Here is a 23761-nt window from a genome sequence, read left to right as displayed (position 1 = left end):
AGAGGTTGTGAGCTGACCACATACTGTAATCATGAAGCTCTATATGAAGACTTCAAATAGACAAGGCCAGCTGCACAATGCTACATGATACAAGCATTTCTGAAAACACCTAATATTTTTGTGCTATCAGAAGAATGTAAAAAACTTGAAAATTTCAACACACTGCTTGTCCTCTGAGACAATACAGTAAGTACAAAAGCAATGATGAAAATGAGAGTCATGACAGCAGAGCAGAAGCAGAAGCTTTCTCCATAAAGCTGGAGATGTAAACTCAAGTCTGTTTCACGACCCACATCCCGGGCTACCTTAGCAATGTAGCTGTCAGCAGACACCTTTCAGTTCAGCTGAGAAGTCAGAGCTAAATAAATAACATGCTAACTACGTTTGTGCACATAAGCTGCAGGAAACTTGTGTGCCTTAAGCGCAGTAGCCAGATGGAATAATTAGACTCAGACAGATCATTGACCTTCCTAATAAAAACACCCCACAAATGTTAGTTGACTGAATAAATCTGTGTCATGTTAAGAAACTGCCAAATAATCCACGGAAATCCATCTATACTGACTCACAGTGTCTCAGCGGGTGCATCTTGCAAGAGCTTTAACATTCGGTTTTGGGTTTTCTTCAGTATTTCTTGAATTTTCTCTGTGGAAAACAGCAGTGGGAGTTCACTGCTGCAAACTACTCAGCTGTCTTTCTATGAAAATTTTGAAAGCACATATACATGCATTTATGCTAAGCTATTCTCTTTTTAATTATCACTGAGGCTGGGTTGTCACAGTAAAACAATTTTAGGAAAGTAAAGGCTTTGAGACAGCACAAAATGCAAATGTCATCAGTTCACCTTTTATAAATGGAAGGCATGACACCCATTTAAATCATGCTATTTTATCTTTAATCATAAAGGCAAATATAATCTATTAATCTTCTGTTTGAAAATAAGTTCATTATTTCACAATTACAAAGGCCGCATGAGACACCACTGACTCGCTGAAATCAAGAGAAGCTTTCCTTCCTTTCTGCGCCATCTATTTTTCCTTCCTCAGTGTGTATCTCAATGTTCAGACACATACTGATGAAGAATCACATTCACAGGAGACTACTCTGTTATTTTCCAGGCATTTTCGTGTCATATAATTCATTTCCTAGCCAATATATCCTAAAACAGAAAGGATTAGACAGAGTTCCAATTATTGCTAAGCACAATCTGTTATGAACAAAGCACATATCACAACCCCAAAGACAAGCAACTCTGGAAGAAGTTCACAGGCAGAAGATAACAGCAACTCCTCAAGAGTCCCATCCCTCTCAAGAAGATTAGAGCTGGCTTACTGAGCTGCAGAGACTGGTTGTGTTTTTCCTGTATCCCTGAGGCCAGGCATTCTCAGGGAGACAGTAATTTAGATATTTTTCACACAGAGGGTGGTGACGCACTGGAACAGGTTGCCCAAGGAGGGTGTGGATGCCCCATCCCTGCAGGCATTCAAGGCCAGGCTGGATGTGGCTTTGGGCAACCTGGTCTGGTGGTTGGTGACCCTGCACATAGAAGGGGAGTTGAAATTAGATGATCACTGTGCTCCTTCTCAACCCAGGCCGTTCTATGATTCTACGATTATCCAGAAGCTTTGTAAGTGCACATTACATTACCCAACACACACAGCTCCACTTGGCCATTCACTGGGCATTCCTGTATGAACAGATGCATCTTGTTATTTGAGATTTGTATCTATACAAGCAACTTCCACAGGGAAAACTGCGCATCAAAAACTAGACCTTATTTAAACAAAACACACATTTTCAAAAAATCAAAATTAAACCCCCTAAATATTCTGATAATTTCAACTCATAGCAAGCTCTGACTTTGAAATACCACTATTTTTTGGTTGGGATATTCCAAAGTGATAGATGTGACCGATGCCAAAGTTACAGTCAGGGCTTTGGTAAAGTAGTTTTATGTCTTCTACTCCACACAGCGTGCACTCATATATATACATATCAGCTATCAACATGTAAGGAGCAACAAATCTCAATAGTATCATAACAGTATCTATATCTTGTTCTCTTTTCAATCCCCTGGCTGAACGTGATTTTAACTGCTATTCAGTTGGATTCCTGCTAATGAATTAACATACAGATTTAGAACACACAGAGCTATATAATTATTAAGCAGGCAAACAAGGAGAGAGAGAAAAAGAAGGTAACAGATCAAATCATCTTGTGATTTATGTAGATGTAAATTAGCAATCACTGTATTAAAACTAGAAGGAGTACAAGGATGTATGAAATGTCTCAATCAAACTACTTAAACTCTCTGTTTTATCTACTTAACACAATTCCCACGCTCTCCTTAGTGTACAAGTTCTCTTCTCAACAGCAGTATCCATAATACCAGTTTGCTGGAAGACACTAAACACTGTAATAGACTTCACAGTAGACAGTCCAGTAATGTCACACTCCACAAACAAAGAATTCATGGGATTAAAGCATCTACAATGTTCCTAACTGATGCTAAGCTTCCTGAAAAGCATATTCACAGATAAGTTTCCCCACTGCCCTTATGCCACCTATACAGAACTGTGTCACATTCTCATCCCACCTGGGCCATAGCCAACCAAAGTCTGCCCCAGTTTATAGACCATCCGCTACACTGTAAAAAGAGATTTGACCTTAAAATTACTTTAACACTGACCTCTAGTGTCAATAGATGGGAATTTAATTTTTTATGGAGTCGTTGGGTGGAGTTGAATCTCGCATCTGCAAGGACTCAATAGGTCAGGTTGATGGCTGGATGATCTTGAAGACCTTTTCCAATCTAGATGACTAGGTGATTCTACAGTTCCATTCCCACTTCCAACAACATGCAGTTAAAGATATATCTCCAATTCAGGTACATGAGCTACAGACAAGGGAGATTTTCACTTTCTGCCGCCTACTCATCCAGAATATTTATCTCTAGTAGCAGGACTCAAAATGGGAGTCCAGATTCACTTTACCGCTCAGTATCCCCAAAACTTGCTTCAAGGATGGCAGAGGTTTCCAGAGGGCTCCTCTAAACAGCTGATACCATGGAAATCTTTATGGAAGTTACTTCTGGAGCATGGGTTTGGACTGCACAGACAGCAGGAGTGTACAACAGCCCCGTGAAGGATTAGGCAACACAGCAGACCAGAGTCCAAACTGAGTTAGTTACACGTGTATCCACATATGCATCAATACAAGCACATATATTTCAAAATAACTGACATGACTCTCCAGCTATTTTCAATGCAAATAATCTGCCATCAGAATGAATTTAACTAAAAAGACTATAGATTAAACCCTTCACTGATGTGAAATGAAGAAGTCTTCTCACACCAGCAAATGTTATCCCATAATGGAAACTGTACAACAGGTAAAAGCTTTCTGCTGATGAACTGCCAGCAAGAAAACAGGTTATTTTCCAGTATCGCAGGTACATATGTGGTACACTCCAAGAAGGTGTGCTTGTCAGCAAGTCAGGCAGCATACAAAGACCCCCCTTCCTCCACTGCTCCTCCACAGGAGATGTTAGCAATCTCCTGTGTGCTAGCAGCTCACCTGATCCCAACAGAACACAACAGCAATACCAGGAGGGAAACATCCCTTATTTAAACATAGCGAAATAAACACCGAGCCTGCAGATTTAATGTTTAGGCTACAGACCAGGTAATGAGATTTTCTGATGTATTCCAGCTGTATGTAGGAGTGCTTAGGGATGCACATGGATAATTAGATATAAATACCTATGGGACAAGAGAGAGAGAGTGATACACTAAATAACAGATGCAGAATGGTCTCTGAAAGTTGTCATAATCATTACCTCACTTGGACCTCAGCATCAGGGAACTGGTCTTAAAAACAATCATTTGCTCACGTTAGTGGCTGCCAAGCCTCCATCTAATTCGTTCATTAGCAATATATCAGGTTAGCAAGCTACCATGGCAGGAAAATAATTAGCTTTCCATTGCAGGGTGGCACATTTCTCTATTGCACTGACATAACAAATAACTCTATAAACTGCTATCATTTTTTTTTATTTTGAGGCCTATTTTTAATTTTAATTAACTCTTCCAAAGACTGCTTTAAACACACAAACTGCAATGACAGAGAGCTCTTTGACCAACCACTGCCGTCTTAGCATGAATGGCGATTATACAAGCAATTTATGGGTGACCTACCTTTAGGTCATCTAAACACAGCTTCATAGAATAGCTGAAAGCAGAACATGCCAAAAGGCATCCTCATTAGTTCTCCTCTCCATCATCTGCATGTACTGAGTAACTTGAAAGCATAATTTCAGATGGTGCTATTGTGTTCCAACACACATCAAAATGATTGTGCAACAGTTGTGTGGGAGATGGATTGCTACTGTTCTGAAGATTTCTTAATTAGGTTTGTTGTTTGCCTTAGTCAGAAGATAAGTGTACTTCCAGGATGCATTTGGCTGGGCTAAAGTCAAAGTAGCCTAGCCCTTTTTCTGCAAAGTGCTTTGAAAAGAGGTGGTTCAAAAAGGAAATTCTAAGATGTGGACAGCAGGAAGAAACAGTAACACTGAATATTGCTCACACAATAAAAAATTCCTATAACCAGATTTCTTTCAGACTACAGTATATAACTCCAAGGAGTTTCACTGTAACTGGATTAAGGCTGTGTACAGGAACTGCTGAATCACAGCCTGAACCTCTGATTGATCACCTGAGGCAAGCAATGAGTCAGCCACGGGAGCACAAATGAAGGTAATTCACCTGTGCTACTGGAAGGGGTGGAGCCTGGCTCCTCCTTCCTAGATCCCATTTTAGTGCTGATTGCCACTAAGAATCTTTTTCTAGAGATCACTTCTTGTGGAGAACATTGCAAGCCTACAACATCGGTTAGCATTTTCAATTATTATCTTCCTGTTGCAATAATCTTACTTAGCCTAACTTTCCTGGATATTTCTTAATTATAACATCTGTATAATCATTGATTACGCAGGCTGGTATTTTATTCCTCACATCAAAGATCTGATCTTTATTTTAACACTGGTAAATGATTATCTGTACTCTCTTGTGCAGTGTGTTATGTGGGTTAATTATATGGTGCACTCAAAGACCTCAATATGTATGATGACTTCTGATTTTCTTCCTTCTCTCTTGATTTTGCCTTATGGATACAGGGAAGATGTTTGTTGGTAATACCCCTTTCCCTCAGTACAACACTTAACCCTGCAATGTCTGATTCAAGTGCTAAGAACACCAGAGCCCTAACCTAATATCTTAGGGGAAATTTCAGTGGGCTTCAAAGCTTTCTTGCTGCTCCTCTCTGTAATTCTGCAATCTCTTCTTGCTAAGTGCTCAGCAAACACATAGCATTATACAAATAAGGTGGGAGGAACCAGTCTTTGTATAACAGCGTACTTCTAATAAATGCAAGCCTTTCTTAATGAAGCCTGACAGATGTTTATAGAAAGCATTTCTCATTGATATTTAACTAAAACCCTTTGGCAGAAATTTTAATAAGAGGTCATCAAAATACCCAAGCAATTTCTCTCACTACCTGACATATGGGTATGGTCAATTACATTTACCATTGTGCTGTCTTGTTACTCAGCTTCATAAAGATCATTAACAGTCACGACTCCTGCTTTCTGTTCTATCTTTAATTGGACTCATTAACTGCATATCTCCCCCTAAATTGTCTAGATTAACCTGTAATTTCCATTCTGATCTGAAAATGTTCCAGAGGACTTTAGACCATAGAGTTTGGGTTAGTATTATCAAAAAGGAATAAGAATGCTTTTGGAGCAAAGGAAGTAACAACTTTACTTTTTCTGAGAAAAGCAATTAACACCACAGTCCTGCAGAACTACCTTTGAGAAAAGATGTGACATGTTGTAAGTAAATATTTCATACAAAAGAGGTCCTAAAGCAATTGTTTGGATACAGATGTTTTTTTATTTGAGGCTAATGACCGAATAGGATTTCGAATCCTGCTACAATGTATTGCTTGTTCTTTTTCCTGCCATTACTGTGGCAGGAAATCTGATCAATTCCACTGGAAAACAAAAGAAATAAATGACGCGTTATGTGAGCCTCAAGTAAAAAGATGGTTCCCTGGTACTGTATTAGCTGACTTGTGGAGGGCCTTCCTGCAAGTACTTCAAAGTAGTGTCATAAATAGCCATTGTGCAACAGCAGTGTGTTCCAACATCACAAGAAACAATCAGGGGTCAAGAGGAGAATACTCTTCATCCCAAAGACTGGTTTTCACACATTTTACACAGGCCAGAATTACTCCCATCCAAGGACTCCAGCACAGAAGAAAAGGCTCAAGACTTTGCGCAGAAGGGCATTTAGAAGAAAATGAAGTTTTTTGGTAGAAAATCATTCTTCTATTTAAAACATTTTCCTAAATGAAAAAAGCAATAAAAACGTTTGGTTGCCTGTCATCTTTGGAATGCTAATCATTATGGTAACTGTGCTGGTAAAGGAATTATTTAGAAACTGTTATTTACTGTTTATATTTTTAATCACAGCTACATAGCTGAACATGCTCAAGGAAGCAAAACTGCATGGATAATTGGAACTGCAAGGAAACAATCTAAGGGTTCACGAAGTGAAAGCTGCTTCCAACTTAAAACCCAAGGTTTTAAATTAGGACAGCATTCGAATATCCAGTTGATACAGATGGGTGACCTGCTGGGCAAAGGTAATTGTCAGGGACTTAATTCAGGACTGTCACAGCACACAACACAGAGGAGTTCCCCACAGCAGCGGTCTGAAACAGTAAGACACCATTTACAGCCATGAGACTAAAATTAGCAAGTACTGCAATTTTACAAATATTAACAAAAATATCAGAGGCTTTTCAGCCTCTTGGGTGAGAACCTGTAACTCCTCTTCATTCAGAGTCCTGTTCCAAACATGTAAAGAGCCATACAAGTCAGCCCCTGGTCAATATAATGTCAAGAAAGGAAAAAAAAAGTTCGTGTTCTCCATCAGATCTGTTCTTCATTCACAACTGAAGTTTAAACAGGACTGGAAACAAACTTCTGAGACGGTTATCATGCTCTTTTAAAACTGAAGACATCCCAAAGGAGGAGGAGCTGCAAGGAGTTTGGGCAGCCCTCACATTAGCAATGCTGCCCAGTGTGGAAAGGCCACCTTGGGGGCACAGCGCAAATGAGAGAATAGCAAAGCATTAACAAACAAAGTCTGAAAACCTCAGCCAAACAAAATCAGCTTCCATTAGGCAATAAGTCATCCAAATCAATTCACATCTTCCTTAACCCTTACACTCTAACTACCTGTGGAAAAATAAGCACAGAAAATTACACTGTGTTGAGAGGTAAAAGGAGATTTTGAGTGTATCACTTACCAGAGGAATGCACTGCCTGTATACTAACAAATTGCAACACCTCACTACAAGACTCCAGCACCCCTCGAAGCCAAGCACTCTTTGATGCCTTAATGAAATAGCAATGAAAATATATATATAAAGACAATACACAAAGTATGTATCTTTCTTCAGTGCTCCTTTTATCTGCATTGCAAAATACCCAGCAGCCATGTACTCCTAACACTGTATTGTTGTAGTGCCTAGCTTCTACTTGCAAGGGGAACTATCTGTAGAGAATACAGCTGAAAGCTGAAATGGACAGGTGCTGTGGTTCAGCTAATGTCAGAAAATACACAAACTTTCTGCAGCTCAATCTTGAACAAGGTAGAGTTTTTGAATCTAAGAGATCAAAGTTTAATCAAACACTATGGTATTCCATTGATACAGAATTTTATTCCAAGGATATACAGTGAAATGCATGTGAATATTTCAGACTTTGGGTTCAGACATGCCCTCCAAAACTTTGCCACAATTCCAGTAAGCAATGTATACAAAATTAAAATAGACATCCAAGAGCAAAATCTGGGAGCAATATTAACACTGGAAATATATTCCCTGATGAATCAGCATAAAGACCAAAACCAAATGCAGAAAGAACTTCCCTTCTCTTAGCACTAATTTTCAGAACTTTCTCTGAACAGCAAAGAAAGAGCACTGGATGCAGTGTGTGGGGCACAACGTAAGCTCCAGGATATCTTAACATCTTTTCTAACTCCGTATGTATGTGCAAATTATACTGTAACACAAATTCAAACAATTCTTATATGAAAAGCTGTTTTAAAAAAACAAAAGTAGCTGATGAGATCATTTTGAGGGAAGACGGGATACTCATTTCACTGGAAAACAAGAAATCCCCCAGTGTGCCTCCATGTGAAAGAGAAGCTGTCAACAGATCAAGTGATAGCACGCTGTTTACCGCAGTATCTCGGTGGATATTACCATGAAGGCACTGTTCTGTTTGAAATACATCCAGGATGGTAGGTGCATAACAGAATCATGAAGAGCAATGTGAAGTATGTATTTCTTTTTCTAATACATGTAAGTTGTCATAAAAGTTATTCTCCTCTCCCACACCCCCAAGAATTTCAGGTGATTTTTTGTGTTTTTGTTTGTTTGTTCCTTGTATTGACAAAAGGAGCATTCTCATCTTTCTGCTCCTGGAGCTGAAGCTAAATACCTCTGAAGGAGCCGTGACACACTGAAGCAAGGTCCTGACTGCACTAGGAGGAGTGCGCAGCTCGTTCCCCCAGGACTCTCCCTTCCACTCAGCCCTATGGCACACTTCCTCACCAACTTGTTTAACCTACAGCAAAGAGGCAGTCCCTGCCAGCAGCTGTCAAGGATGGCTGACAGGACAGAATACAGCAGTAATACAGCAGCTAAGCCTGCAGTATCAACTGAAGAGAGAAAAACTGGCTCCTGAAGAAAAGCTGCTCAAGCTCACCACAGCAGTCTGTAATGAGAAAATATTGCAGACTGAGTTCTGGAAAGCCTATAGGATACACTGCCTTAATATTTTAATAGGTTATTCTGCATCCTCCTGCCTTAGTATATAAGCACTACTTTAAGCATTAGTATACCTTCAGATTGCCCTCACATGTCTGAGCAAAATGACAGGATGCTACATACTCAAGCACAGTTATTGTTGCCTGTCAACAGCAGAACTCCCATCTGAAAGCTTTTTGGCTTATAGTGATAAAAACAACAGAATACATATACATGGTACTTTTATGCAATAAATATAGAGATTTCTATGCAATAAATATAGAGATTTTTCCCGTTAACAGATTAAGGCTCGGTATAACTGGTATAACTCATTTTGCCATGTCTTCAGACAGATCCTTCTCATCCTCTGATAACTGTCTAGCGTTAAGTAAACCAAATGCTTTGCAGGCCAGTGTAACATACACACTGAAGAAATACACTCTGGGGCAGTTACAGCATCCGCAACTACTTAGCTAGCTCAATGTGGAAATACCGAAGTCAACAATGGATCTCATTGTGTGTACATACATATAGAATCATAGAACCATCAAGGTTAGAAAAGATCACTAAGATCATCCAGTCCAGCCATCAACCCATGACCACCATGTCCACTAACCCATATCCCTCAGTGCCACATCTACTACACCTTTCTTGAAAGCCTCCAGGGATGGTGATGCCCCCACCTCCCTGGGCAGCCTGTTTCACCACCTCATCACTTTGCAGTGGTAATCCATGCACATTACAGCAGGTCTGATCCAAAAGAAAAAAAAATGACCCAACAACAAAATCCTGGGATTTCTGCACTGGAACCACATGCGGCTTGTGTAGCCATCAATCTTCCAAAGTAAAGAGGAAAAAATTAGAAGCAGAGAGAGAGATTAAATAGTGTTAAAGGGATCTCTTGAAACAAGATGACTCAGACTGATCTTCCTCGCAATTTCATTAACAGAAGATACAGAAGCAATAAAAATTACTATTACCAGATTACTGACTTCACCTACTAGATTTGAAGCCACTCTAAACACTCAAAGCAACCATAAAGGAACAAGTCTGATATTTCTTTATTTTCCATAAACAGTTGCCAAATTTTCTGCTACAGTTTTTCACCTACCTGCATATTCACTAGGCAACTTTAATCACATACAGCTGTTCATGAAACTTTAATGGTGTTTTTCCCACTGAAACATTAATATTTTCTGGTTAACAGTCCCATATTATAAATCATTTTGTGAAACACAGCCAATTAAAGCACAAAGTTTCTGCAGAAGTTTTTGCTAAGTGACTGAAGATCACAGAAACACAAAATAAAAACTATCCACATAAAGGCATTTGAGTGCCTGAACTGAACTCAGCAGAAGGGAGCAAAATACTGGCGCATAGAGCACGGACAGAACAGGGATTAGGGTGTAAGGATTTTTTGTTTACTAGGTTATTTTTTAATGAAAATTCCTTTTTTAGTAAAATGATGTATTGTTTCAATCTTAGCAACTGGATTTTACAGTTACTTTGTAATCCTATAATTACATCCAGAAGATCACCATGACCACCTGATTTGATCCCTTTCTTAAGGGAGACTAAGAATCACTCCCTGACTTTTAAACTTCTGCGTCTTCTCTGCTTTATATAAATTATTTGCCACGACATCACTGAAAAGAGTCTTTAAACCAAAAATAGATAAAAGAGAGAAGAATCAAAGATACTGTTTATTTAAGTTTCAGCAGTTCAACTCTTGATGTTTGCAATAGTCCTGCCTTGACATCTACCAGAGCAGCATTACAACACTTTCTCTGCTACTGAGACCAGGCCATATACGGTTGACGGGATATAATATTTTTTTTAAGCATACTGTAGAAGGATATTAAATTTTACAGGTCAGATTCTCCATGGTGCTTGTATAAGGCTGGGGCTGCAGGAAGAGCAAACAACTCACTGCCATGATACAGTGCCCCCGTGTCTGCCTGGAGAAAGTTCCCTTGGCCTTGTTATGGTGGGATGGGTCTCCAGGCCACAGCTCACACATTTTCCACCATTTTTAAATAGATCTGGGTCTCAAACTGAGACAAAGCTATGTTGTACCTCTGAGAGTGCTTCACACAAACTGAGCTTCCCACCTGTCATTCAGAAGCCTATCTAAGCCTCTGAAGCACAAACAGGTAAGTGCTAAGGAGGCACCTAGACCAGCTTCTTTCTGTCTGGGATAATCTTTCAACGAAACAAAAAACTGCTGGGGACCTTGGAACAAAATGGTCTGCGGTTTTTGTTTGTTTGTTTGTTTGTGTTTTTTGGTTTTTGTTTTTTTTCTAGCAACTCCCTTTCAGGCTCCATCTGGACCTTTGGTTTTGCCTCCCACACAGCAAGCTCAGTTCAGCTGTGCACAGCTACCGGGGCTCAAACAGAGAGCAGAAGTGGAAGAGACAAGCAAGGTAATTCAATTTAGAAAGATAATTCACTTTTGGTATTAGCCATTCCCCCGCCACCCAAATGAATCACTAGCAACAAATACCCAACCTTTTTCTAATGGAGAAAGAGTGCTATGCTTATTATCTTCATTCTTCACTCCTGATGAGCTGTAGAAATGTTTGTGCCTGATTCTCAGCATATTGGTATTGATATAAAAAAGGGTCTGCCTTTACAGAAGCAACCACAAAGGAGGAAGAAGAACAGGACAGGGCACTTGTTACCCAGTACAGCTCTCTGAAATGCAATTTAAGTTTGCGTTGTTTTTTTTTTTTTTACTACTGCTGCTGTTGGTTACCTGAAGCTCAACCTCCACATGAAGAAAGCCTCTCTTCCATTCCTCTCTGTCTGTACTTTGCATCTTTGCAGGGCATATAGATGTGATAAACACAAAGCAGCTCCCTTCTTATAGTGCCTCAAGATATAAAAAGGAAGCAAATTCCCCCTAACCAAAGATTTTATCAGTGAGGTACACCTTTCATCCCTCCTGTAAGCTACTTTTCTGAACAAACACTTCGTTGAAGTACTGCCTGTCCCTGTCCACAAAGAAGAAAGTGACATCTTCAACTATGAAGGTATCTGGGCTCTTTCTTGACAGACAGAATGTGATACAGAAGATTATGAGATTCTGTATGTGAGGCGGTTTTTGGCTCTGCAAGTTTTCCATTCATTTCTTTGGTTGAAAATAAACATGAAACTATGCACATGCAGCATTGCACAACAGCCTATCCCTCCTTCATTGAAGAGTTGCTGGCACTTCTGTGAAATCAGGTTAAAGAAGTCAAAGAAGTCACTCTCTCCTTCCTACAAGAGAGAACATACATTGTCCCACATCTGCCAGGTGATTGAATTCACTCATTCCTAATCATGACTAGCTCCCCCTAACTTTCCTCCACAAATCTTATTCAGGTATTTGTGTGAGTTCCTATTGGTGATGGATGCAACCGTCTAGCTCCAAACCTGTTGGTTCACCGCCAGTGATCTACAGGTCAGGGAGGTTGGGAAAGCACTGTATGGTATAAAGTGCCAGGAATGGGAGGCATATCTAAATAGGATTTTATTCATTTATAGTGCACAAATTCTATTCAATACACAGAACCCAAACTTTACCCTCTACCTTTTCTTGTTCTATCTACAGTAGGATGCTGAGTATGAAAGCAGTCATCTCACTTGCACACTCTCCATGGCTCTCTAGAAAGGCAGGTTCCACCTTTCCCACCACACGGGCTATGTGGCTGAGCAAGGTGTACATCTCTTGAGCTCCTGTGGGTTACTAACATGACATTGTTGATGTCATCCCTGCTGCAATCAGCCCTGCAGCACAATGCTGTGATTGTTTCCCCTGACTCACATTCACAGCGCATTTGTTCCAATAGGCTTGAAAATGACGGGATGAGGCAGGCTAGGTTTTCCTGCTCAGTTGGTTTTTGCTCCAATCTAATTAAAAACATTCAGTAACTCACTAGAGTTCCTTGCAAACTACACACATTCCATGCTTTACAATAAACTCTGAAAGCAAGCTGCCTGATATTTTCTAAATCAGCTCCTTAAATTGAGAGGATTTCTCAGGAATTTCTTTACAATAATATACCAAAGCTGTGTGTTGAACCAGAAAAGTCAAGCCTCTTTTGAAACATCTTGTTTTTGCTGTTATTGTTAATGGCTTTATTTTCTTGTCTAAAAGCTAACAAGGAAAACCACTCTTGGTCCTCTGACATGCACAGAAGTGACAGGACAGCTCACTGGAAACAGTCAGCTCTGGTCACCTTGGTTTGAAACTGGGTCAGTGATGCCAGCTTCTGGGTATACCGAAGGAATATGCAATTAATTTGGGGATTCAGAAGCTGAGGGCATGAACATTCTCTGCTTGCAGGCAGAACTCAAGTAATCCAGCTTTTGTGCTTAAAGAGCAGGCAGTCATGTCATAACTAAGGCGTGTTTACATATGGTTTTTGAAACAGGCCTCCTTTCTGGGAAATGCATCAGGGGATCTTTGGAACCAGTTAAACCAAACCCCACATTGTCACACCAGCTTAATTCAGAGGCAAGTGGGAGATGGCCACCACCGCAAGTATGAGAGAACACGTGCTGGCAGAAAAGTCGTTGGAGCTCCGAACAGTGCAAGCACCTCTGGAGACAGTCAGAGGGAAAGACCATGCATACTTAACACTTAACACATTGTGCTTTCAACTCCGTCCCTGGCACCGAGAACAGACCTTACTCCTGCCAACAGTCTCTTAGTCCTTGGTGCCTCATGAAATACCTGTCCTCATCTCCAAAAGCAGAGTACACTTAAGCTGTACCGATGGGAACAAATTCCTTCAGGGTTGTAACAACCAATTAAGGGATGGGAAGCAATTACTTCTATGTCCATACAAATGAAACTCCTGCAATGCAATTAACTATCCCTTATCATCTACTGTTGAATTTCTGAAAAGCACATGCTGCACATTCTCTCCTTCCCTAGCTTTTTCACAAATTTAATCAGTTTGTTTTAGCTAATGCAGTGGAACCAACCTATTCTAGAGAAATAATATACGGCTGCAAATTACCTGAATATTTTCAAATGTTTTTTTTTCATTTAAAATATAATTTGAGATTTTGCAGTATTCATTTCTATTAATATATTATCATTTCTTCTTTATAAGTGATGAGCCAGTGTGTCATGTAATTTTTGTCTTCTAAATAGACCAAGACTTTGATCTAATGCAAGCCCTTGCTGGGAGTTGAGAGACTTTCTGTCTAATTTAGTTACAAAAAATATTCAATTAAATTTGGGAGTTTAATTCATTTAGTTATGAAAATTAAATGAGCTCAATAAGGTACATTTGATTTGCCTCAGGAAAAAAAAAGGGGGGGGGAGGGGGGAAGAGAAGAATCTGTGAAACGGGAAATGAGGAGGGGAAAAAAAAGTAACTTTTCTTCTCAAACTGAAAGGTATATAACATGAAGAGCCTGCACGCATTTTAGTGTGGCTATATAAAACATATCTACAATAAGTTTATTTACAGTTTCAATCCAGAGACCACATAAATAAATGGCATTAACACTCTAAGTCTCCTGGGTAACAAAAATACTGATAAGTCATATTTGAGTCCACCTCAGTCAGTGGGAGATTGGACTCCTCACACCAGGAAGGCACCAGTCTTACACAATCTTTCTCCATCTCCCTTTGGAGAAAGAGGAAGCAATGGAAATTATTCTGCAAAAATGGAACAGAGCCACTTGGATCCCTCTGAGAGAAACCCCCTTCTAGTTCTCCAGCAGTCACTTACCATTTTTGCAGATAGGACAGCACTGATCAGGCTCATATACTGGATCCACGCACTCGGTCTGGGGACAAGCTGACACAGTGCACAGCACTTCACCATTGGCTTCACAGCGACACTTCTCACATGGAGAAACCTGAAACACAAATCCACTCAACTTTTAATACTTTCAATTCTTCTTTCCTTTATCTCTTATTCTTCTTCTTTAAAAAAAAAAATGCTTTTTATGGTCTGAATAATGCAGAGGGCAAGGCTGGGCTCCTGCAAAATTACAGGTCTGCAGCAAAATGAGTCGCAAACTCTGCTGTGTTCCAAATGGAACTGCTAAAGGGATCTTGGGAACAACAACTTCTTAGATTTTAACACAAATAAAGTAAAAATATTCCTATATTTTTAGTGAAATTCCAGCATAATAGGTTCTTAATTCAGTTGAAATTTTGTTTAATTTTGTTGGATGTTCAAAAAATAATTTAGCAAAAAAACACTGCATTAAAAATAAAGGAGAATTTTTGCTAAATGAAACATGAAACTCCTTTTAATGGAAATTTTCATTGCATTTTTTCCAGGTTTGAAACCTCTTGGTGGCAGGAAGTTGCATTTCACTGAATGCAACTTCACTGAAAATGATCATTGCCATTGTGAAATAGGGAAAAACATCCTGTGAATTCAGGTATTTCCCAGGGGTTAACTACTGTTTTGTAATATGTGAAACTTTCTGAAAAGAAAATGCAACTCAAAGAAAGAGACGAAGCCAAAAAAGAAAGAAATGGGGTCATCCTTTTTTACCTCCTGAAACGTAACTGGTTTTGAAGAATTCTGCAGAAAAGAAGCGCCAGGAGATAACTACTTAAATGACCTACTTCAATTAAATTAATTTCTAACAAAATGGAATCAAGGATCCCTGTAGGAAAGATGTGGACTGTAAAACGTCTGTATTTGTTAGATGTATAATTCCAGTTGTTCTCTTCCCCACAAGGTGCTGCACATGGCATCTCTAATGTCCTTGTACTCCTAGAGGAGCTAGAGGTAAAGGAAGGGCACCAAAGAAGAAACTGTATACGTTAAATTGCATCACTATTCTCAAAAAAGCCCAACATTGCTATCTGTGCTCAAAGCACAGGATGAAAATCTGGCTGCATGTTAATAACAGTGATCCTCTAAATACATCATCTGTGCACATTCCAGGTTTACTTAAGGTTAACACTTCGACAAGGCTGGTTTTGCTTGCAGTCTTTCCCATTCCAGATTCCAGCTGGTACAAAACAACCAGCTTCTGCATTTCTCCAACATGAGCAGAGTAACCTCAAAGCTAAAAAATATAGTCTTTGTTATGGAGAATCATGCAGATCTCTAACTTGCAGATTCTCTGGTATCTTCTCCCTCCTTCTGAAGCAGCCTATCACATTTTTTTTTCCCTCAAGTCCATTCTTGGCTTGCTTGTCCTGTTCACATCTTTCTCACTTCCTGAGTTCAAATACTTTGATGCTTGCACAGCATCATCTCCAACTAAATGCTCATCCATGCTTTGCCACTTCTCTTCCCACCTGCCAGGACTGTCATTTCTTTATGCACTCGTGTATCTTTTAACACCATCCCCTCTACTTAGAATGCCTAAATAGGGTCTCTTGCTGTGTTGCTTTCTGCTTTTATTACTATTATTTATTTCAGACTTCCTTTGCTAGCTACTTGCTTCTAGATTTCCCCTTGCTTTGCACTCCACTCAGGACAAAAATACATCATGCATTTATAAAATGCTACATGGAGGCTGACAGCCCACTACCGCAGACTTTTATTGCAGGCTTTTGGACAGGAACTTTGTCTTGTAATTGTTCAAAGACTGCCATGTTCACTTGCAGAGTTGGAACGTCAGCAGATGAGGAGATTTCTGATCTAGTGTTCAGAGTCAGCTATTTCAGGCAGTCACTTGAATTCCATGTGAAAGTTTGAACGTAAGCAAAAATGAGCTCCTGCAAGTCATTAGTAAGAGTCTTCCCTCTGGACTTAGGTGCAGAAAGAAATGCTTATTAAATTATGAAAAAAAAAAATTAGAAATCCTATTTGATCAGTGCTACTAGAACTCAGTTCCAAGGATAAGGTTCAACAAGGCAAATCTATAGCTTTCAATAGGCTTCAACATTTTTATGCATAAGTCTAAAACTTCTACAGTAACAAACCATTAAGTAAAGCATTGATAATACTGCAAAACAACAAACAAAACTGATCCAATCTTTGTCTAGTAATGATAATTTGGAATGATGCCCTTTCCTCTTATACAGTGTATAAGATGTGTTCAGTTAAGGACCACATCGTTCATGAATCAGATCCACTACTGCTCATGTTACACTGCCTGTTTGGTAATGATGGATTGTTTCAGGAGAATGCATACAGAATCCCAGAACAATTTGGGCTGGAACGGACCTTAAAGCTCACCCAGCCCCACTCCCCTACCATGGGCAGGGCTGTCACCCACCAGCTCAGGCTGCCCAGGTCCCCATCCAACCTGGTCTTGAGTGACTTTAAAGACGGAGCACCCACAGCTTCTCTGGGCAGCTGTGTCATTGCCTCGTTACCCTCATTTGGAAGAATTTCTTCCCAATATCTAATCATAGAATCATAGAATCATCAAGGTTGGAAAAAACCTCCAAGATCATCAAGCCCAATCTAAACCTACTCTTTTGTAGTTGAAAGCTATTGCCCTTTTTTTTTTAGCCACTACGGGGTCTGGTAAAAAGTTTCCATCTTTATCACACACCTTTAGCAAGCACTGCCAACTGTTAGGCCTGGTTTTCTTCAACTTTTCCCTTACTGGGTGGGATAAACACTCCTCTGATGTCTCTGTTAAGTCAACTGTACAAACAGCAATTCGTGACAGCAGTTCGTGACTCCCTGCCACTCCATAGTCCAAAGGTTCCACTTTCCACTTACCCAGGAACATAGATTCCATAGGAACATGCCCATGGGAACATAGCCATGTGGCAAAGCCATCAGCCACACAAGGTGTTATCCTACTCCAGGTATGTGTCAGAACCAGAGATCAGATTCCAATGCTCACAAATCCTGCTTTGTTGCTGCTTTCCCCCCCACTTTTACGAGGCTAATTTTTATACCTCAATGTTTACCAAAGTCAGTAGGACCACACGTACAAGCTTAGCCCACTTTGGTGAGGAAGGGGACTGGCATCAACGAGGTTCTGCATACATTTGTGCTCACAAACCTCTTTTCAAGCATGTAAGTGAACCGCAGGAGCTGCTAGAACGGTATTAGTGTCAAGCTTTATCTATTCATTCTTGGACTAAATGGTAGAGCACTGCTTTTTATACATTATCATGATGTAGCAGGAACTGTAGAAAAACAATTTCTTATCTTAATGGCAGCTGAATACTTGGGGACATAACCATCATTAGAGAGAGAGACAATAAGACAGTGTATTACAACAGAAGTTAAATAAATCAGAATGAAAAGAAATTTTTGGTCCTTCATTTCTTCTCCTCTATTCCTGTAACGTAAGAACATTCCCTGCAGCACAGTCTCTAATGATAGCCAATGCAATGAGCATTCCACTTGTTCATCTGGGAAACCACCAGTCTCGCAGAACTCACACTTAGCACATTTGACATAACCAGGCTGGACTGGAGACGACATGACCTAGCAATCTCTCTCTGAAGACTAACGATGCCACGACTCTCTGGTCTGCAGATGAAGTTATTAACTACACAGCAGCAGTAGATTTGTCTATGAAAAAACTGGGTAAAGACAACAAGAAGCACAGAAGTCTGAAGTATTCACCAGGCAGCTGTAAAACCTGTAGAAAATGGAGTACAGATGGCAAAAATAAAAACTTCTTTAGAACTGTTTACAGGGAAGTTTATGAGCAGATGTGTAAACATTTTGCTATCAAGTTGCAAATGTAGGCAAAAACGCAAACACATAATTGTGTAAACAGGTAGACTTCCCACTAGTAGAGCATGAAGAAAACTGAACGTTAATAAGAGTAGTAGGTTTATCAAGCAACTTACAACTTAAACTGTTGCAATTAAGAAGTGAGAAGTAATTGACACTCATTAAAGTTCTGATACACAGTAAGCTGAGCTTTGTCTTTTCCCTTCCCACATGCCAAATAAAATATTATAGATTATATGTAATCCACATTTGCTCCTTGAGCTTTGAAAACATCTAAACTTAAAAAAAAATCATAATCCCAAAGTGATTTGCTATTCTGCTGGAATTTGAATAATTATTTTCTTTCACACAATTTCGGAGAACATAAACAGAATTAGGCTGACAAGAATTAAATGTACCAGCCTTGCTTTTATTTCTCTATCACTTCACAGTGTCACAGATGTTTCAAAATTTGTTTGGGTTTGTTGACTTTCAGATTTCCAAAGTATTCACCCCCCCAATCAAAAATAAATAAATAAATAAATAAAATAAAAAAATCACAATTTTTGGTGGCACAGACATTCAAAAAAAAAAAAAAAAACACCAAAAACCAAAAAACCTGTAAAGCAACAACTTTCAACAATGCAGATCTTTCTCATTGAATAATACACTTCTGAAGATTATTTATGGTCCCTGTAAGGCTATTACTTCATATGTCAGCCTGCATTTCCAAATGTTACTGTAAGACTGAAAAACATCTCATGGAGTACGTGCTCAGCAATCTCTAGCTCCAGTGCTGAATTTTATCCTAGTTGCATTTCACCAGCAGTGCTGAGGCTTTTGTTCCAGTTTCACTTGTACGGATCCCACAACGATGCCTCTGCCATAGAGCATCACGATACCCCCAGGAGAGCAGAGCAGTGCTGATGAAAACAGCTTCAGGAAACCTCATCCTTGTGATTTTGTATCGATATTCCTATTCTTTTTGAAAAGCAGAAAAACACAGGTGTACACACACACACACACACACAGTGCCCATGGGTTTGACTGTCAATCAAAGGAGAAACACATCAAATCTTCATTACCTGGCAAACTCAGCTTCTGAGTTAGCACTGGCTCTTTTCAAGAAGATGTTTTGCTGTGTTGAATTATATACAGATTTTATATAAGCAGACTCCTAAACCTGCATGTATATATATACACATCTGCACGTAAGTATTTGTGTAGGTAACTTCCCTGAAAAGTTAAGTCACCTTTTTCTTCCTTCAGTGATGTCTGATGAGTGGCAATAAACAGAAAACAAAGGTGAAGACAGAATAAAATCAAACTTCTATCCATTTATAATTCCTTACCTGACCTTATCAAGAGGTGGCATACCAGAAAGCTCAGTAAGACAGCCAGCTTTAAACGTGTAGAAAAAGCCTTTGTGTGCGATGATTTGCATTTGCAGTTGTTTCCACCGAGCAGCAATCTGACCACATCTGTGCTCTCCTTTGCCAGGCATCAAAGCTAATTGTGGGTAGATGGGCTGATGAATGTGTTTACAGTTTTGTGCCTGTTTTATTGGAACCAGTGTGGGAGCCTGACGAAAAAGCAATGTCCTGACGTGTCAAAACGAAGCAGTTGCAAACCCACTGCTGTGCTGTGCTGGTAACTTTCCTTGCACACCTGGAGCAGGCACCCATTCTCCTTCCTTTCCAAAGCCGACAAATACAAAGCAATAAGGGAAATACTATTTCATTGCAGGAGGGCATCAGTTCAACTACATAAAGGCTGAACAGGGTTAAAAAAGAATTTGGAAACCAAAGCCTGTACTAAAATTTTTGTAGATGTCACTCTTTGTGCTCCCTTTTTACCAAAGCTGCCATCCATGCTCAAGTATAACAGAAGTCCTAAGGGTATACTCTCCCAGCATACACTGAACAAGGTACTTCAGATTTGCTTTACAGCCAGTAACAGGACACCACTGTATACAGAGAAAAGCAACTTGTTAGAAGTTGGGCTTACAGTGAGGAGAAGCCTTTCAAACCTCCATATGGAGACCTGCACAGAGCACGTGCAAAAGCATCACTGCTCTGTCTGCCATTCAGAATTAACTTCACTGGAAAAGAAGGAATCTTACAACCTATCTCTGAAGTGTCACCAACCTGTCACTGCTACAGTGGTCTTCCTCTTAAAGGGGAACCACTGCCCCAGAGCTGAATGCCATCTCTGGGAGGATGCACAATGTCTTCTGCCATGCTTTGAAAACAACCAGTACTCTGCATGTAAAATGTGAAGACATAGAAATAAGCTTCTAAGATCACACAGACACCACAGAAAGCAGAGGGGGCAACTTATTTACATCCCTCACAAATGCTATTTATTTTCCTCCACCTACGAGAGGCTCAAGCTGACAGGTCTCCAAAGAGTGCTCAGCTCACTCAAGCCAAAGCTGTGTATTCCCACAAAGGTGCTGAACCAGATCTGCACCTGCAGCCATTCTCAAGCAAGTCCATACAGCCTGCCTGCAGAGCTCAGCCACTACAACATGTGAAAAGGGCAAGATAAGCAACCAGGAAACTTCAAAACTTTTCAGTGCACTGCAGAAAACAACATACATTTTCAATGATAATGACCTTGGACAGCAGTGTTTAAGAGGCTCTGCTCAGAAAAGCTTTCTAAACACAGCTTTTCAAGTCCTTTGTTTCAACATAACCATAAGCCAGACAGTAACCCCTGCTCTCATTAAAAGGCAGGCCCATCCTTGTTCTCTGAAAGTATTACACAACCTTTTCAGCTCAGATTAGGCAGCATATAAAAAGGGGAAGAGTTAAAAAAAGGTATCATCACTGCCTGATTGCTGGGAATGGGAGTCAGCCCGCAACCCTTGCCTGGTCCCTGCACGGCACAAGTGTCACAGGGAACGGTAAAACAAGAGAACAAACGCAATGCTGGAAATCCTCCTCAAATCCACGCCACTGCCAAGCAGCATCCTTTCAAGTAGCATTTTTTACTGTAAATACCAAAGGAATTAATAGAGACCAGCCCCCTCATTTAAAAATGTTACAGTATCGCAGCACAAGAAAGGTCATGTTTGAGGGGAATATTTCACAGCATCGCAGAAGCAGCGCTAAAGCAGAAATGAAAAGGGGAGGGGAGACTCAGAGCACCCTCCAAACCCCCCGTGCGGCTCCAAGCGACCGAGGCCTTGCGAAACGCCCTTCTGCTCAGCCCTTACCATGAATTCCTCGAGGCTCTGGTAGGTCTTCCCCCGAAACTCGCAGTAGTTCTTCCTCTCCTTGCACTGCGGGCAGCACTGCGTGGTGTCCACATGCACGCACCGAGGGTGGAGCCTGGGGCACTCGGGCTGCATGCACAGTGGGCCCTCCTCCGTGCACAGGCAGGGGCAGGCTGAGGGGCCCGGCGCAAACTTCTCCCCGATGGCGTAGACGAAGCCACTCTCATCCATGCAGCCCTTCCCGCGGTAGTCCGGGTAGGCGTACTCTTCCAGGGGCTCCGGGGTAGCGCTGGCCACCGCCGCCGGCAATGACGAGGCCTCGGCTGGACGAGGCGCCTCGGCCGCCATGTCCCGCTGCTCTTGGGCCAGTACACTGGCGGGCTTGCCACCTGTCCCCTGGCTGCTCCAAGCTTGCTTCTGTTTGGTCCACGACTCCTTGTTGGAGTAGTTCCTGCTGCCTTTGCTCTTCCAGTCCCTGCCGCCCTCCTCCCTCCCGCTGCGGCTGATCTCGCCCACTTTCCCCGCACCGGCCTGGCTGTCCCTCACCGACGCGTGGTCCCTCTTCTCCTGGCTGGCCTTGATCTCCTGCTTGTCCTGTGCCCTGGCCAGCTTCTGCAGGGGGATGGTGGAGCTACAGAGGGCAACCATTAGGCAGCAGGTTACCAGGAGAGAGCTGGAGAGAGCTCCAATTGCCATTGCAGTAGAGCTGGGCATCACCTACTGCATCCCACAGGGGACACTGCGCTCACATCGGAGGGAAGTGCGCGGCGGATCCGCAGCCCTAGGAAGAGAGCGGTTAGAACACTTCAGCCCGGGCACCTCTCCCCCACCCCGACGCAACGACACCTCGAGCACCATGCGAACCGCTCGCACCGGGCAGAGCACAGCCTGCTGCTGCGGCCATCCCTCCTCCTCTTCCTCCTACCCCGCTCCGGAGCGGACCTCCGCTCGAGCTGCGCACGCCGACCCCCGTCCCGGGGTCTCGGTCTCCCCCGGCGGCAGCCCCGGGGCCGGGGCTGAGTGAAAGCGTTGCCCGGCGTGGAGCAGCGCGGAGCCGGCTGCGTCCCGCTCATCTGCATGCACGGTGTTTTTCATGAACCTCTTACTCAGCCTGAAGTGCAGGTTTGTTTGGTTGGTTTTTAAATGCCTACCATTGCATCGAAGCGCCCCGAGCCAAACTACATCCCTCCCGAACTCCCCAAACAGACACGCAGCATCTCTTCCTTCCCGTGTTTTAAAGACACGGCGGAGCCCGGAGGAGTTCCCGCGGCACCGACAGCGCTCCCGGCTCCGTCCCCAGCACACCGCGCATCACACCCCGAACACACACGCATATACGTACGCTGCTCCGGCCGCGGCGAGCCGAGACGCTCCAGCTCCCGGCGCAGCCCCACCTCCGAGGTACGGCTCCTCAAAGCCATTTAAAAGCCGCAGCACCGCCCGCCTCCCCGGCCCTCGCCGGCGGCCCGGCCCGGCGGGGGCGGCGGCACCGCGGGGCACCGCGCCCGCTCCTCCCGCAGCCCCGAACTTTCCGGCGGGGCCCGGCCCGGCGCCCCCCTACCTGCGCGGAGCCGGGCTCAGCCCCGCCGGCTGCTCGGGGCTGCCACGGCGGGGCTGCGGGCTACCCGCCCGCCCGCCGTCCCTCCGCCAAAGCCAACGCACCGCCGCCCAGCCGGCCCCGCCACCCTCGGGGGCGGGCTCCGCCGCGGCCCCCGCTCCCTCACATGGCGAAAGGAACCGCGGCACGTCGACCCGCTCCGGGCCCCGCAGCGGGAGGGAGGAGCGCGGGTGGCGGTGCGGAAACTTCGCCGGGATGAGGGCGTCGGACGCGGTGCGAAGCCGGAGCGGACCGCGGGTGGTGGAGGGGCCGGCGGGTTCAGCCTGGCCAAGGCTATCTGCATCGATCGGCTCCGCTTTGGTTAGCGCCCTCCTTAGCCCCACTTAGCAGCGATCCGGTGTGTGGTACGCGAGTTGGAAAATGTATTTGTGCTTTCGGATGGCTGACAGGTGCTTCTGTGCTGAAATACCTTGGCGTTTTTCTCTGTTACACAGAAAC

The 23761-nt window shown here is 42.4% G+C and overlaps 1 protein-coding gene across 2 annotated transcripts in view; it reads right to left on the bottom strand.

Moving 5' to 3' along the window:
* The window catches only part of VWC2 (von Willebrand factor C domain containing 2), a 56017-nt gene extending 32521 nt beyond the window's left edge, over positions 1–23496 (bottom strand). Inside the window, exons 1-3 of one of the 2 annotated variants that reach the window (XM_085220484.1) lie at positions 23267–23496; positions 21706–22486; positions 14613–14742 (exon numbers count right to left, since the gene is read on the bottom strand). In XM_085220484.1, the coding sequence (XP_085076610.1) occupies positions 14613–14742; positions 21706–22419 (844 nt within the window). In that variant the 5' untranslated portion in view covers positions 22420–22486; positions 23267–23496. Of the gene's footprint in view, positions 1–14612; positions 14743–21705; positions 22487–23047 lie in introns of both variants that reach the window. The other variant, XM_085220483.1, reaches the window with a different exon arrangement.
* Positions 23497–23761: the final 265 nt, after the last annotated feature.

Source organism: Meleagris gallopavo, chromosome 3 (genome assembly GCF_905368555.1).
Source record: "Meleagris gallopavo chromosome 3, MGAL_WU_HG_1.1, whole genome shotgun sequence".
NCBI classification, from domain to species: Eukaryota; Metazoa; Chordata; class Aves; order Galliformes; family Phasianidae; genus Meleagris; species Meleagris gallopavo.
The sequence above is the reverse complement of the archived record's forward strand: the minus strand, read 5'-3'. Positions and strand labels throughout refer to the sequence as shown.